Source organism: Anthonomus grandis, chromosome 15 (genome assembly GCF_022605725.1).
Source record: "Anthonomus grandis grandis chromosome 15, icAntGran1.3, whole genome shotgun sequence".
In the NCBI taxonomy this organism is placed as follows: Eukaryota; Metazoa; Arthropoda; class Insecta; order Coleoptera; family Curculionidae; genus Anthonomus; species Anthonomus grandis.
In genome coordinates this window covers 2,162,790-2,179,839 of record NC_065560.1, presented here as the reverse complement: position 1 = coordinate 2,179,839, position 17,050 = coordinate 2,162,790, and the positions used below count along the sequence as shown (strand labels likewise).

The 17,050-nt window shown below is 35.5% G+C and overlaps 1 protein-coding gene across 5 annotated transcripts; it reads left to right on the top strand.

Moving 5' to 3' along the window:
- The first annotated feature begins 3,265 nt into the window (after nt 1-3,265).
- LOC126745208 (uncharacterized) lies at nt 3,266-16,807 on the top strand. 5 transcript variants are annotated; one of them, XM_050452947.1, is made up of 8 exons: nt 3,266-3,382; nt 6,342-6,389; nt 6,718-6,756; nt 8,351-8,404; nt 8,707-8,766; nt 8,892-8,933; nt 14,681-14,722; nt 16,555-16,807. In XM_050452947.1, the coding sequence occupies exons 1-8, from the start codon at nt 3,331-3,333 to the stop codon at nt 16,749-16,751; spliced, it is 534 nt and encodes a 177-aa protein (XP_050308904.1). In that variant the 5' UTR covers nt 3,266-3,330; the 3' UTR covers nt 16,752-16,807. The 5 variants fall into 5 exon arrangements, with proteins under 5 accessions (XP_050308904.1, XP_050308905.1, XP_050308907.1 ...); XM_050452948.1 differs by lacking the exon at nt 16,555-16,807 and adding an exon at nt 16,170-16,420; XM_050452949.1 differs by lacking the exon at nt 6,718-6,756 and having other exon boundaries at nt 3,274-3,382.
- Nucleotides 16,808-17,050: the final 243 nt, after the last annotated feature.

Here is a 17,050-nt window from a genome sequence, read left to right as displayed (position 1 = left end):
TTCTAAAGAGCCTCAAACAAGTTGCTAATCAAAGCAAAGGTCTGTGGTAAGTGATCAATAATAAAAGTACCTCTAATGCCTTAAAGAAATTTGTTAATTAATTAATCCGAGAGCCTGGAATAAGTATTTAGTTAATTAAAAGGTTTCTATAAGTTAACTTAAGTGCCTGTAAGTAACTTCTAATTTAAATTGTGAAATGACCGATTAAAAGTTAAGAATGCACTTAGTCCAGGCTCTCAAACTCTGGAAAGCCTGGACAAGTGACTAATTATTTTTCATTAAAAATTGCCTTTAAATGCATGAAAACTGCTTTGAAATTATACAGTAGAACCTCAGAAAAAGTTACACTTTAGACCCTTTACTCACTATACAGAATAAATTCTTGGATGGAATTTGGACCTGGATAACTTGGAAAGTTTTACTTGGATCACTTTGTACCTTAAGCAAACTTTATAGTAAGTTCCTTAAGAGCCTCAAACAAGTTGCTAATCAAAGCAAAGGTCTGTAGTAAGTGATCAATAGTAAAAGTACCTCTAATGCCTTAAAGAAATTTATTAATTTATCCGAGAGTCTGGAATAAGTAATTAGTTAATTAAAAGGTTTCTATAAATTAACTCAAGTGCCTGTAAGTAAATTCTAAGTAATTTAATGTGTAAAGTGATTGACTTAAGTTAAGAATGCACTTAGTCCAGGCTCTTAAGCTCTTTTGGGGCAACATGCCTCTGGAATAAATGCCTAAAAGGCCTGGACTAATGTCTGAACTTTGGAGCTGGATAACTTTTAAAGTTTTACCTGTATCACTTTGTACCTTGAACAACTTTTATGGAGCACTCTTTTCTCAATCTAAAACTGTTAATTTCACATTTTTATCTTCAATAGTTCTTGAGATACAAAAAGGCTTAGTCCAAGCTTTATAAATCCTTCTTTCAGGCATTTAAACCCCTTTTTGCGTCACTTAAAGGCTACTTTCAGGTATTTAGATTAGCGAGGCACTTAGTCTAGTATACTAAGTCATTTTAAGTGTCTGGAAGTAAGTTCCTTAAGAGCCTCAAACAAGTTGCTAATCAAAGCAAAGGTCTGTAGTAAGTGACCAATAATAAAAGTACCTCTAATGCCTTGAAGAAATTTATTAATTAATCCGAGAGCCTCGAATAAGTAATTAGTTAATTAAAAGGTTTCTATAAGTTAACTCAAGTGCCTGTAAGTAGCTTCTAAGTGTGAAGTGTGTGTAATGTGTGAAGTGATTGACTAAAGTTAAGAATGAACTTAGTCCAGGCTCTTAAGCTCTTTTGGGGCAACATACACTATGGAATAAGTGCCTAAAAAGCCTGGACAATTTATTAAATAATTTTCGTTAAAAATTGTCTTTAAATTGATGAAAAATGCCTGGAAATTATCCAGTAGATATCCAGGAAAAATTACTTAAGACCCTATGGTCACTATATTGGACTTTGGACATTTAAAGGGCATTCATGTCACTTTTTTAACATTTCCATGACATTCTGTGTGAGATGTGTGAGAATCATTTTAGAATGTCGTATGTAAGTTTTTAGTACATTATATATTTGCTGTGGAAATTACCAAAAATGTAACATGTAAATAATTCAAATAAGTATTATCAGTGTTTGACTCAATAGGAGCCTATAGTAAACTTAACATAAGGAAAAAATCTAAAGAGGTTAGATCTGGTTAACTGGCCGGCCTTTATTACGGTCCAGCACCATCTTTCAAAAAACAGCTTTATTAGAAATAATGATCCGAAATGGTCAGATACAGTTGAATAGAATCACATTCTGCTAATTCTTTCCAGCTGTTATAACTGGACAAAATATGGTCAGTGTTTGACTTAATACAACGCTATAGTCATCTTAATATAGACCTACAAATTCTTTTAAAAACGACCTTTAAAAAAAAATCTAAAGAGTTTAGATCTGGTTAACTGGCAGGCCTTTATCATGGTCCAGCACCATCTATCAAAACTACAGCTTTATTAGAAAATAATGATCCAAAATGGTCAGATACAATGAAGCAGCATCACATTCTGCTCATTCTTTTTAGCTGTTATAACTCGAATAAATATTATCAGCGTTTGACATAACAATCTGATATAGAAAAAAGACCTTAAAGGAAAAAATATAATGAGTTCAGGTCTGGTTAACGGCCAGGCCTTGGCCATGATCCAGCACTGTCTCTTGAAAGTCCAGCTTTATCAGAATAATGATCCAAACTGATCATACTCATTTTAATGCGCAAAACTTGATGATTCTAACTGCTCGATGCAAGTCTATAGTCATTTTAACATATACCTACCTAGACCTACAATTTTCTTTGAAAATTACTTCAATGGAAAAAATCTAAAGGGTTTAGATCAGGTGGACGGCCAGGCCTTAACCACGATCCAGCACTGTCTCTTGAAATAATGATCCCAAATGGCCAGATTCATGTTCTACGTTGATCCCTTAAAGCTGTAGCATGTCCAGTATTTTCTTCAGCTGCTAGTGTTCCATGAAATTCTCTTCAGGAGAAGGTTGAAATAATTTCAATTCTTTCTGTTTTCTAAATGCGCATTTCTCATGCTTGAATTTCGTGAGATATACTCCGTGTTTCATCAATGGACCTGCTAATCAGCATTTCCCCTGCCATTTTAAATGTACTGGGGAAAGTTTTGGAAAGAGTCTGTTCAACTGCTCTCTGACAAGTAACAAAGGATATTTTACAGGCAGCAAGTTTCTCAATTACTCCAAAGCTTTTGATACATTAATCATTTAGCCATACTGAATTTCCTTTACCCTGTATACATCCTAGCAAAAATATGAAAGACTTATACCGAAGATTACTCTTAACAACATCTTGAACACTAGTGATGAGATATCTTTCAGGAAATGATACTGTATCTAGAGCTGTTATAAGCTCATATTAAATCAGCTTTAGTAAATGATATTCAAGAAGATGACTGGTATCAATGGGAAAGTTGCACATACGTCTTTTGTAACGCTGGGGAGAAATGTGTGTCATATGAATTAAGGTTGGTGGTGTTTTTTTATTTACGAAATATGCCGGTATTACATAATTATATTTGACCGAAATAGTTGCGAAACCATCTAGATTAATAAAATCATTGTGTCTCTTATTGTTCTCTATAGTAAGCAATTAAATTATTATTGAATAGTTTTATATCGATTATTGCCTAAATTCGTACAATACAATAATCGTATTTTTTATGCAATAAGAAAATTGAAAATTATATTGTTAGAAGGTACGCCCACCGTTTTCGAAATGATATATTTACTCAGTTACAATTTCTGTGCTACTCCCAGTTGATAGCCAGTCATGTTTTCCTTAACGTTGTGTCTTGCTCTCGTTGTCCTCTGCTATCCAGCAGGTAAGTCAATATTTTAATAATTCGAATTCAATCCTAAGTGTTTTGAACATTAAGTATTAATGCAAGACTAGTCAATTATATTCTTAATGTCCTGAGGACACATTTTGACTACATTTACTCTTCTCTAAGTTTACTAGTGTCGTTGGTGCCTTATTTGTGCCAAAAAATCAATAGGCGTTAAGTCCGGAGATCTTGCAGGTCACTTGTTAGGACCACCAGGGCCATCCACTTTTCTCTTAATTATTGCAGGTTTAGAGTGTCATTTGTGTGAGGTTTTATCATCATGCCTCAATCCAGATCTTGAATTAGCATTTAAGATTTCGATATATGTAAAGTGAGTAATAGTAAGACCTTTTTGGAATATTGGGAAATTTTATTAGGAAAATTACGAAATACTTTTGTTCTTCAATGCAATTTTCGTTAAAATTTACGAAGTTAATTAGGAAAAGGAACATACGCCTATGGTTAACGCTAATGGCGCACTCTGACGGCGATAGAGTTTAGGTAGAGTTATTATTTAAAACTTTGACTATTGATAAATCTTCTACGGAATAATTTTCATCTGATACAAAAATAATTGACGCTTTATAATTAACCTTAATGCATTTGGTAATCTCAATGGTAAACCACTCAGGGTACTTTAGCGTTTTTAGTGTTTGTTAGGTGTAAATTAAACCACTCAATGCACGAAAATAGTCCATTAATTTATTGGCACACTCACACTACTAAACACGACCACTTACGACTACAGGAAATATTTATTTAAACAATGTTATGCTCGATTTAAATTTCGCGCCAATATTTCGAACTGAACTAAACAGAACTGTCAACTGCCCCCCTAGCGGCAACGCAGCTCACTATATACTACGGATAATTCGCTCCAGAGATGTCGCGGTGTGCTCGTTTGTGTTATTCTCGAATCATGAAGAATCTTTACAGTATTTTCTATTTTTTTGACGTGACTTAGGTACTGATTTATCAAAAATTTCATTAAGAGTAAAATAGAACTCTTCAGAGACTATATCTTCTATCAAAAAACGTGTCTCTCTTACACGTTCACTCTCTTTCCAATGTCTGTCAACTGTCATACGTGACCGAATTGGAACATTTTAAAGGCAAACGACGTTGACACATTCACTATTTGTCCATACTACCCCATGTTGAACTGGTAGGTTCAACAGAAACACTGCTTAATCCTCAGGATCTGCTAGTGAACAAATTTTGCTGACTGCTCACCTTACCTCACCTTTACTTGTAATGACTCACAATACATTATCTGACCCAGGATGAACTGCTGTCACTCGTTCTGGAGGAAGGTTATCCTTTTTCAGAAGTAACAGAGCATCCAAATTAATATTCGTTGAAGACTGTCTAAAATTGCTTCTTTGCTGCAGCTGATTTAAGTGGCATTTGGAGCAACGGTTCCAAAAACCTTGATTTCTCTTTTGAATTAACTGAAATCTTGAGAGAATTCTTATTTTTACCTCTTTTAACCTTGAAACTGTAGTGATTGGCCTTCGAATTAAAAAGTGAGGTGAGGCTAATAAATGAGTTTGATAAAAATTTAAATAATCTGAACAATTCTTTGTTTTCCCTTACAAAATTTCATCCATTGTCTGAATATAAATGTAAAGGTTTACCACGTCTTGCAACACACCTTCTGTATGAAGCAAGAAAGGCACATGTACTTAAATATGCTGCAAGTTCGAGAGGCTTTGGTACTAAAACAAATGAATAAACAATTATAGGCCTTATATTGTTAATAGCATCTCGACCTTCACGATCCTTTAAGATAAAAGGACGAGCATAATCTACACCTGCAACACTAAATGAAAAGGATTGCATCTGAAACATGTGATGCATTGACGTACTATTGATTTTGCTATTTGTAGGCCAGTACAAAAATGATAATAACCTACATGCTCACTTCTGCTTTTACCTGTTCGTTAAGGTGTAAATTAAACCACATGGTGCACGAAAATAGTCCATTGAATTATTTACACACTCACACTACTAAACACGACCACTTACGACTACTGGAAATATTTATTTAAACGATATTTATATCCGACTCAATTCTCGCGCCAATATTTCGAACTGAACTAAACAGAACTGTCAACTGCCCCCCTAGCGGCAACGCAGCTCACTATATACTCCGGATAATTCGCTCCAGAGATGTCGCGGTGGGTTATTCTCGTATCATGAAGTATATTTACAGTATTTTCTATTTTTTTGACGTGACTTAGGTACTGATTAATCAAAAATTTCATTAAGAATAGAATAGAAAGGATTAGTGACTATATCTTCTATCAAAAAACGTATCTCTCTTACACGTTCACCCTCTTTACAATATCTGTCAACTGTCATACGTGACCGGGTTGCAACGCCGTGTTGAACGCACTAACGTACTATTGATTTTGCTATGTTTATGCTGTTGGTAGGTCAGTTTCTTTCTCTTCCGAGAATAATAATAACCCACATGCTTATTTCTGTTTTTACCTGTTCGTTAAGGTGTAAATTAAACCACTCAGTGCACGAAAATAGTCCATTGAATTATTTACACACTCACACTACTAAACACGACCACTTACGACTACTGGAAATATTTATTTAAATGATATTTATGTCAATGATTCAATTTTCGCGCCAATATTTCGAACTGAACTAAACTGAACTGTCAACTGCCTCCTAGCGGCGACGCGACTCATTATTCTTTCGCTAACTTTCGACGCGTCTCTATAGATGTCGTCAATCCTTCTTCTTCTTCTTCTTCTTCTTCTTCTTCTGCTTCTTCTTCTTTGATTGTTTATTTTTCAGGCCTAATCTTGTGCTTGTTTCATTTACGTGACTTAATAATTCCTGAAGATCGTTTACATTATCTGTGATTATTACAGTATCACTTGTATATCTGTCATTTCATCATCAATGCCTTAATATCATTTATTTCTTTAATATGCAGGTGCTGCCTATGGTCATTATCATCCCAGACTTATAGTGGACTCAAATGGTAAGTTAATTGTTGTTGTAATGTTTTGCAATAAATATTGTGTAGTGCTGTTGTATATTACTGTTAAGAGTATCAGAAGCATTATTAGTCAAGTCAGTAAATACTGCCAGGGGGGTGATATTAACCGTTAGGGTATTTGCAGAAGTAGAAGTAGAAAAGTGGCAGGACTGATTGAAGTTCATTTTTTTACTACAAAAAGTTGATACGTTCAGTCGTGCTATTTTTTGATTCTACCATACATCAAAACTTGATTGGAACATTGGTCTTAGAACTGTTTCTAAGTTCTAATTTCTTTAGTGGTTCTCATGTAATTTTTCTTGATTTCCAGATAGATCCGATTCAGTGACCATCTACCGAGCTGCAAAAAGTAAATATATCTTTTCATATTATAAGTTTGACACCATACATTTTCGTATTGCTTTAGGGGACATGTAAGAGTCAGCAATATTTATTTCCAAGTCCTAGATATCGTTGACTATTGAGCGTGTTCTCTAGGTATCTTCATAAAAGTGATGTTGGTAATTATGTACACAAGAGCCATTAAAAAAGGTCGGGTTTCTTGTTGCGAATTTGTCCAGTAATCACTGTTTGAACAAAATTCTCTTATTAGCATTTAAACGCTGTCCTAACGAAAAAGTTCTTCGGAATTGCCTGTGATCATTGAAGACTTTGCTTCTGTAAAATGTGCATTCTCGTACCTGACGTATCCTAACAACATGAATCTCTCGAAAAACCCTTAAGTCAAATCTTGCATCCGCCATTAATAGATCAATTGGTAATAATAAAATGAAAGATGAATAAAGTGTTTTTGGCAGCTGGAACATGGAACACCAATATATTAAGAGATCAATCAACCCTCGATGCACAAAACTAGTCAACGTATTTATTTACACACTTAAACTACTAAACGCGATCACTTACGACTACTAGAAATATTTATTTAAACCGTATTTATTCACTATTACTTATGTCCGGTTTAAATATAGCGCCAATAATTCAAACAGAATTAAATTGAACTGTATAGGGCCTCCTAGCGGCGACGAAGCACATTATTCATTTATTCCACGTGACTCCAAAGATGGCGCGCGCTTTATAGCTTTGACAATCTCAATGGTAAAACACATTATGACATGATGTAAACATCCAATCATTGAAAGATGAATTGCTCACCATTAAGAAGGATTTGTTTAACTTCAAACCAAAAACACTAAGCTATCGGTGTAGATGCGACGTTGAGCAAATTCTCTTATGTTCTTTATAGTGTTTGTACTAACTTTCTTCTTGTTTTTCTTATTTACATCCTGCTGGTTCTTAGCATTTCTTGCCCTATTTTTATTGTTCCTTTAATCTGTCATACTTTTGATAGTTATTGAATTAAATATCATAAATGCCAAAGAAGTCAGAAGGATTTTTATTATTGAATACTCGTCTTGTATAAATCTTAAATACGTTCAAGATTTATACAAGAAATTCTGGAATAAATCGCATGGATATCCAAATATATCGATGGAACTTTTAGCTGGTTTCTTAAAAATATATGAAGCTTTGGGCTATTGGAGAATTTCTCAACACGATCACTTACGACTACTAAATATATTTATTAAAACTTACTTACTTATGTCCGAGTTAAATATCGCGCCAATAATTCAAACAGAACTGTCAAGTGCCTCCTAGCGGCGACGGAGCTCATTATTCATTTATTCCACGCGACTCCAGAGATGGCGCGCAGTTTGAAAATCTCAATGGTAAAACACATTGTGACTTTACATGGAACACTACTTAACATGTTCTTCTTGTTTATATCCTCTTGGTTCTTAGTATTTTTTTGTCTCATTTTTGTGGTTTCTTTTGCTGTCTTATACCAATGAAGAAGGACTTTTAATTTCGAATACGTTCATCATTTTGCATTAGATTTAGCTAAAAAATAACCTTTTAATGCATCAAGTGGTTTTTTTTTTCAGATCTTTTGGATAACTTGCAAAACCATAAAGACGGAAACGATAATACTAATGGTGGTAAGATATTTTTATTTCTTATATATTAGACATAGTTATAAGGGAAGAAACCCAAGTCTACGTCGTATTTTGTTGGAACCATAACTGGCTTTTTCGTCTGCATACACTGCATTACACTTTTGTTAAACCATGCATAAAGTTACAAAAGAGTCACGGACTGTATAAAAAGGTTCCTTATACCCTAATGTTTATGATATTTCAATTTATTATATAATTAGATAAGGTACAGAGAGGCTGCCTTATATCCCAACGAATCCATTTTGATTGTGGGCATGGAGAATTCACTTATTATTTATTTTTAGATTCCCATATTTTCTGGAAGTCGTCGAGAAATAACAGGTTTCCAAATTATCTTAGGAATGGTAAGAATACTTCAATTACTTTACTCACTTATTTCCACTGATATGTGTTGATTGTGGGTAATTCGCTGTGGGGATCTAGCATCCCATCGATAGTGAGTTTTCAGTGTTGTTTTTTTTATTTTCAGGCTTCTGGAAAAAAAGAGTACCGTCGCAAAGAAAGTCAAAAAGTAAGTCGATGGTAAGATACTTGCATTTCTTATATAATTGTCTTGTGAATATACGAAGTATTTGTCCACTCCTTAAAGTTTGTCAATCAATCCATTGCATCCTAGCATTCTATCGATACCAACAAAATCTCTTGTTTTTCTTTTAAAAATGTCTCTTCAGTTCCAGTTTCAGAGTTCCATTATCGTTCTTCTTATATTTGCCCAGTAACAGAATATTTTCTTCTCCTCTCTCATAATCAGATTCGCATAATAAATAATCAGTTATTACAACAAAAAGATCATTGCAAACATAACCAAAGTATTATCAATACATACAACCTAATGTGATAACGCGCATGTCAAAACCCAACAGGCATTTGCTTCTTGAATATTGATGCAACCCTGAAATGGTTTATCACAAGACATCTGTCATGACAAGCTGTCAATGACAATTGACAGAGGTTATGTTCTAACTCTTTGTCAATGAAATGTCACATCCTTTCTCTCTCGGTCAAATAATCGAGTGCATTTTTATCTCTGTCTAATGATCCTATCTGGCAGAAATACAATTTATTTCTCAAGCATCTCTTTCTTTCTCTGTCAGGTAATCAAACGCATTGTCATCTCTGTCCAATGCTTGAGTGCCTGGAAGGAATAAAAATATTCTCTCAGGCAGTTGATTTAGGGTGTCTTACTCTCATCTCCTTTTTCTCTCTCTCTGTCCAATGATTAAACACATTCAACTGCTTGGAAGAAATACAATTTGATTTTCAAGCATCTGATTTACAGTCTCTTTCTCTTTCTGTCGCGTAATAAAATGTATTGTCATCTCTGTCCAATGATTTAGTGCCTGGAAGGAATAAAAATATTCTCCCAGGCAGTTGATTTAGGGTGTCTTACTCTCGTCTCCTTTCTCTCTCTCTCTCTCTGTCCAATGATTGAACACATTCAACTGCTTTGTAAGAAATACAATTTGATTCCCAAGCATCTGATTTACAGTCTCTTTCTCTCTCTCTCGCGCAATAAAATGTATTGTCATCTCTGTCCAATGATTGAGTGCCTGGACGGAATAAAAATATTCTCCCAGGCAGTTGATTTAGGGTGTCTTACTCTCATCTCCTTTCTCTCTCTCTCTCTCTGTCCAATGATTGAACACATTCAACTGCCTGGAAGAGATACAATTTGATTTTCAAGCATCTGATTTACAGTCTCTTTCTCTTTCTGTCGCGTAATAAAATGTATTGTCATCTCTGTCCAATGATTGAGTGCCTGGACGGAATAAAAATATTCTCTCAGGCAGTTGATTTAGGGTGTCTTACTCTCATCTCCTTTTTCTCTCTCTCTGTCCAATGATTAAACACATTCAACTGCTTGGAAGAAATACAATTTGATTTTCAAGCATCTGATTTACAGTCTCTTTCTCTTTCTGTCGCGTAATAAAATGTATTGTCATCTCTGTCCAATGATTTAGTGCCTGGAAGGAATAAAAATATTCTCCCAGGCAGTTGATTTAGGGTGTCTTACTCTCGTCTCCTTTCTCTCTCTCTCTCTCTGTCCAATGATTGAACACATTCAACTGCTTTGTAAGAAATACAATTTGATTCCCAAGCATCTGATTTACAGTCTCTTTCTCTCTCTCTCGCGCAATAAAATGTATTGTCATCTCTGTCCAATGATTGAGTGCCTGGACGGAATAAAAATATTCTCCCAGGCAGTTGATTTAGGGTGTCTTACTCTCATCTCCTTTCTCTCTCTCTCTCTCTGTCCAATGATTGAACACATTCAACTGCCTGGAAGAGATACAATTTGATTTTCAAGCATCTGATTTACAGTCTCTTTCTCTTTCTGTCGCGTAATAAAATGTATTGTCATCTCTGTCCAATGATTGAGTGCCTGGACGGAATAAAAATATTCTCCCAGGCAGTTGATTTAGGGTGTCTTACTCTCGTCTCCTTTCTCTCTCTCTCTCTCTCTCTGTCCAATGATTGAACACATTCAACTGCCTGGAATAAATACAATTTGATTCCCAAGCATCTGATTTACAGTCTCTTTCTCTCTTTGCCACGTAATCAAACGTATTTTATCTCTGTCTAATGATTGAGTGCCTGGAAGGAATAAAAATATTCTCTCAGGCAGTTGATTTAGGGCGTCTTACTCTCGTCTCCTTTCTCTCTATCTCTCTGTCCAATGATTGAACACATTCAACTGCCTGGAATAAATACAATTTGATTCCCAAGCATCTGATTTACAGTCTCTTTCTCTTTCTGTCGCGCAATAAAATATATTGTCATCTCTGTCTAATGATTGAGTGCCTGGAAGGAATAAAAATATTTTCCCAGGCAGTTGATTTTGGGTGTCTTCCTCTCGTCTCCTTTCTCTCTCTCTCTCTCTCTGTCCAATGAGTGAACACATTCAACTGCCTGGAAGAAATACAATTTAATTCCCAAGCATCCGATTTATAGTCTCTTTTTCTCTGTGTCGCGTAATAAAATATATTGTCATCTCTGTCTAATGATTGAGTGCCTGGAAGGAATAAAAATATTGTCCCAGGCAGTTGATTTAGGGTGTCTTACTCTCGTCTCCTTTCTCTCTCTCTCTCTGTCCAATGATTGAACACATTCAACTGCCTGAAAGAAATACAATTTGATTCCCAAGCATCTGATTTACAGTCTCTGTCTCTCTCTAACGCGTAATAAAATGTATTGTCATCTCTGTCCAATGCTTGAGTGCCTGGAAGGAATAAAAATATTCTCCCAGGCAGTTGATTTAGGGTGTCTTACTCTCGTCTCCTTTCTCTCTCTCTCTCTCTCTGTCCAATGATTGAACACATTCAACTACCTGGAAGAAATACAATTTGATTCCCAAGCATCTGATTTACAGTCTCTTTCTCTTTCTGTCACGTAATAAAATGTATTGTCATCTCTGTCAAATGCTTGAGTGCCTGGAAGGAATAAAAATATTCTCCCAGGCAGTTGATTTAGGGTGTCTTACTTTCGTCTCCTTTCTCTCTCTCTCTCTCTCTCTGTCCAATCATTGAACACATTCAACTGCCTGGAAGAAATACAAATTAATTCCCAAGCATCTGATTTACAGTCTCTTTCTCTTTCTGTCGCGTAATAAAATGTATTGTCATCTCTGTCCAATGATTAAGTGCCTGGAAGGAATAAAAATATTCTCTCAGGCGGTTGATTTAGGGTGTCTTACTCTCGTCTCTCTCTCTCTCTCTGTCCAATCATTGAACACATTCAACTGCCTGGAAGAAATACAATTTGATTCCCAAGCAGCTGATTTATAGTCTCTTTCTCTCTCTGTCGCATAATAAAATGTATTGTCATCTCTGTCCAATGATTGAGTGCCTGGAAGGAATAAAAATATTCTCCCAGGCAGTTGATTTAGGGTGTCTTACTCTCGTCCCCATTCTCTCTCTCTCTCTCTCTCTCTCTCTCTCTCTGTTCAATCATTGAACACATTCAACTGCCTGGAAGAAATACAATTTAATTCCCAAGCATCTGATTTAGAGTCTCTGTCTCTCTCTGTCGCGTAATAAAATGTATTGTCATCTCTGTCTAATGATTGAGTGCCTGAAAGGAATAAAAATATTCTCCCAGGCAGTTGATTTAGGGTGTCTTCCTCTCGTCTCCTTTCTCTCTCTCTCTCTCTCTCTGTCCAATGATTGAGTGCCTGGAAGGAATAAAAATATTCTCCCAGGCAGTTGATTTAGGGTGTCTTACTCTCGTCTCCTTTCTCTCTCTCTCTCTCTGTCCAATGATTGAACACATTCAACTGCCTGGAAGAAATACAATTTATTTCCCAAGCATCTGATTTACAGTCTCTTTCTCTCTCTGCCACGTAATCAAACGTATTTTATCTCTGTCTAATGATTGAGTGCCTGGAAGGAATAAAAATATTTTCCCAGGCAGTTGATTTAGGGTGTCTTCCTCTCGTCTCCTTTCTCTCTCTCTCTCTCTCTCTCTGTCCAATGATTAAGTGCCTGGAAGGAATAAAAATATTCTCCCAGGCAGTTGATTTAGGGTGTCTTACTCTCGTCTCCTTTCTCTCTCTCTCTCTCTCTCTCTGTCCAATGATTAAGTGCCTGGAAGGAATAAAAATATTCTCCCAGGCAGTTGATTTAGGGTGTCTTACTCTCGTCTCCTTTCTCTCTCTCTCTCTCTCTCTGTCCAATGATTGAACACATTCAACTGCCTGGAAGAAATACAATTTATTTCCCAAGCATCTGATTTATAGTCTCTTTCTCTCTTTGTCGCGTAATAAAATATATTGTCATCTCTGTCCAATGCTTGAGTGCCAGGAAGGAGTAAAAATATTCTTCCAGGCAGTTGATTTAGGGCGTCTTACTCTCGTCTCCTTTCTCTCTCTGTCTCTCTCTCTCTGTCCAATCATTCAACACATTTAACTGCCTGAAAGAAATACAATTTGATTCCCAAGCATCTGATTTACAGTCTCTTTCTCTCTCTAACGCGTAATAAAATGTATTGTCATCTCTGTCAAATGCTTGAGTGCCTGGAAGGAATAAAAATATTCTCCCAGGCAGTTGATTTAGGGTGTCTTACTCTCGTCTCTCTCTCTCTCTGTCCAATCATTGAACACATTCAACTGCCTGGAAGAAATACAATTTGATTCCCAAGCATCTGATTTATAGTCTCTTTCTCTCTCCGTCGCGTAATAAAATGTATTGTTATCTTTGTCCAATGCTTGAGTGCCTGGAAGGAATAAAAATATTCTCCCAGGCAGTTGATTTAGGGTGTCTTACTCTCGTCTCTCTCTCTCTCTGTCCAATCATTGAACACATTCAACTGCCTGGAAGAAATACAATTTGATTCCCAAGCATCTGATTTATAGTCTCTTTCTCTCTCCGTCGCGTAATAAAATGTATTGTTATCTTTGTCCAATGCTTGAGTGCCTGGAAGGAATAAAAATATTCTCCCAGGCAGTTGATTTAGGGTGTCTTACTCTCGTCTCTCTCTCTCTCTGTCCAATCATTGAACACATTCAACTGCCTGGAAGAAATACAATTTGATTCCCAAGCAGCTGATTTATAGTCTCTTTCTCTCTCCGTCGCGTAATAAAATGTATTGTTATCTTTGTCCAATGCTTGAGTGCCTGGAAGGAATAAAAATATTCTCTCAGGCGGTTGATTTAGGGTGCCTTACTCTCGTCTCTCTCTCTCTCTGTCCAATCATTAAACACATTCAACTGCCTGGAAGAAATACAATTTGATTCCAAAGCATCTGATTTACAGTCTCTTTCTCTCTCTGTCGCGTATTAAAATGTATTGTCATCTATGTCCAATAATTGAGTGCCTGGAAGCATAGAATAACCAGACAAATTCTCTTGTTAGCCTATGGTTGAACACATCTATTTTCTATGATACAACATATAACTAAGAAAAGTATGCGATGTCGATACTTGAGTGAACTATGCAGCTCCTTATATACTCGGCTGACCATGAATCCGGAAGATTCGCTGATCTGCCACATATCTATTATTATATATGGCGCCATCTAATAGTCATGCTTCAAAACATACAATAAAGTCACTGGATCTGAAAAGTGTTTGAATTTCTTTTTTATACCGTGGCGCCGTCTAGAATTAAATATTTATTAAGGTATATGGCTTAAAATAGAACGCTACAATTTACTTTTTACGTAAATTATGATTCTATTGACTTTTAATGGGATTACAAATTGCGTTAGTTAAATTTAGTAAAAGCTGAGTATATTGGTATGTAATAAATAATTTTTTTACAGCTATAGACGATTTGTTACCCTGGCACCCTCTACCTCCACCACGTAAGTAAATAACGAAAATATTATGATTTTTTTAAGGTAAGACAATGTAAAAGGGCAACTCTTTTTAGTCTAAAAACTATATAAGCTAATTAGCCTAGAAGTTGGGAGCTTAATTGCATAGAGTTTGTCACTGGGTCTCGATACACACTCAAATGATTCCATTCTGATCAGGTTTACCTTCAAACTATAGTACTTTGCGAAGCACTTCATGTAGAATGATTCCAGTCTAATCAGCCAATGCTAGATCTGCTTGTACTTATACTACAAATGAATATATATTCTTGCTATTACTCATTATCCTAAATGAATCAGTCAGATTGAAGCTTGAAATCTCACTTGGGTTACTAGGTTTTGATAATGGTCCATGCAAATGACGAATTTATCAGATGAATGACTTCTTATGCTCCATGGATCCTTTGAAGACTTTCACTATTTCAACAAATACTACTGACATAATTTTTCAACTTAGAGGATTCAAAATGAGTCACATTTCACCAGCTTCTTTAAGATCCTCACTGAATCCAAGTCAAGATGTGTTTTCAACTAAGTTTTCCATGCCACTTGATAAAAAGTCATCATTCAAAGACTGCACATAGGACAAAATTTATTTGGGCCGAATTCCTCTACGGAATGTCAATTTGAAAATTACATAAGAAACGTTCAGGAGAGCGTTTTTAGTATTAAGTCAGTACAATCAATTTCAATTTATTCATTTATGAATTAAAAGAGAGAAAACAGGTTGCACATAAGACAGAAATTAAAGCTGTTACAAGACCTTCACAGACTGCAATGCCTGTAATAAAAATGTGTTTTGAGTATATTTGGGCCGAATTCAATTACGGAATGTCAAAAGGAATTTAAAATTGAAGATCATATATCAAGAAATCTTCAAGAGAGCGTTTTTAGCGTTAACTCAGTACAAAGCTTGATTCATTAACTGTAATTCATTAGCGTCATCATTTGCTTAATATTGTGTTTTACATTATTACTCATCTTACATTATTGCAGAAAGATCACTCATTATTAAGTAAATATGATTCAATGTTTTCCTTAAAGATACTATAAGTAAAACATAGTGATAAGCATTCTTTGATCTCGTCTAATTTGAGTTAAAACACTCATTTTAGGATTCATAGTTTTACTCGTACAATTGATGATTTCACAGTGAAAGTTTCACTCAATCGGGTGCGCACAGAAATTGAGAAATTAATGAGTGAAATCTGAGTCAAATTTCACTCATTTTTTTACTGAGTAACGTCTTTGTTGCTTTTCCTCTATGACTCTGATCCCAAGAGGATTTAGTAATTATTCCTTGTATTTATCGCTTTTGGTTGAGTAGGTTTTTGACAGTGAACCTTCGGTTTCCCTTACCTTATCCTTGGATATTCATTAGATAATTGAATTAGATACCTACGTTAAAATTAACCCAATTTTCTCTTATTATTAGCTCCGGTTTACGAACCACCCAGTAGCCCAATTCTCACGAAGGATATTCGATGGATGTTGAACGAGTTAAGGGCTTTAATGCAAATCGTTATTCAGACCCTACTGGAAACTGCTCGCCAATCAACTCCCAAATACGTTTTCGATAGTCTTGTACCAGGAAAGCTCCGTGACCTCCTCGATAAATAACCGTAATATTTGAATTATGTTAGATAATATGTTGTTAGAGGCAAAATAAAGTTCATATTCGTGTCCCGTTTTTGTTTTATTTACATTTCGGCTTGATTAAGAAACTGATCAGATGGGTCATCCAGTGCAACTCATTTCATATTTCAGAAAATCTCGGTTGGACTTTTCAATTGTACTCATTGACTTTCCTTTTTTATTAGAGGGGATTTTCAAGCCTCTTGGAGAACCAGTGCTAACAGAAGAGGTCCAGAAACTCTTGAAGGATTTTAACACTGAATTGGGATACGCGATTGGTATTCTACTGCAGGCCGTTGCTAATTCGGTGCCAAAATATATTTTTAAAGGGGTCGTACCGGAGGAGCTTCTAAAACTTATGCCTAAACCTATCATAGTGTAGATAAAAATAGAGTTATTCGTAATAGAAATTCATTAAAATAAACTGTGCATCAGAAATACGCTTTTTTTTATTAACAACTTTTGATCAGACTTGGTTGCCTTTGGTTTTGCTGAATCAGTATCAGTCATTGAGTCAGGGATGACATTTTTACTAGAAGCAGGCTCGAAATAATACCAATAAAAATATTGTATTGGAACTTTACCCTGAGTCACTCAGAGAAGAAGCCCAATTTTTCGATTCCTAAAATTTCGAGATATTTAATATCGAACAAGTAGCATCTAAATTCCACACATATGATA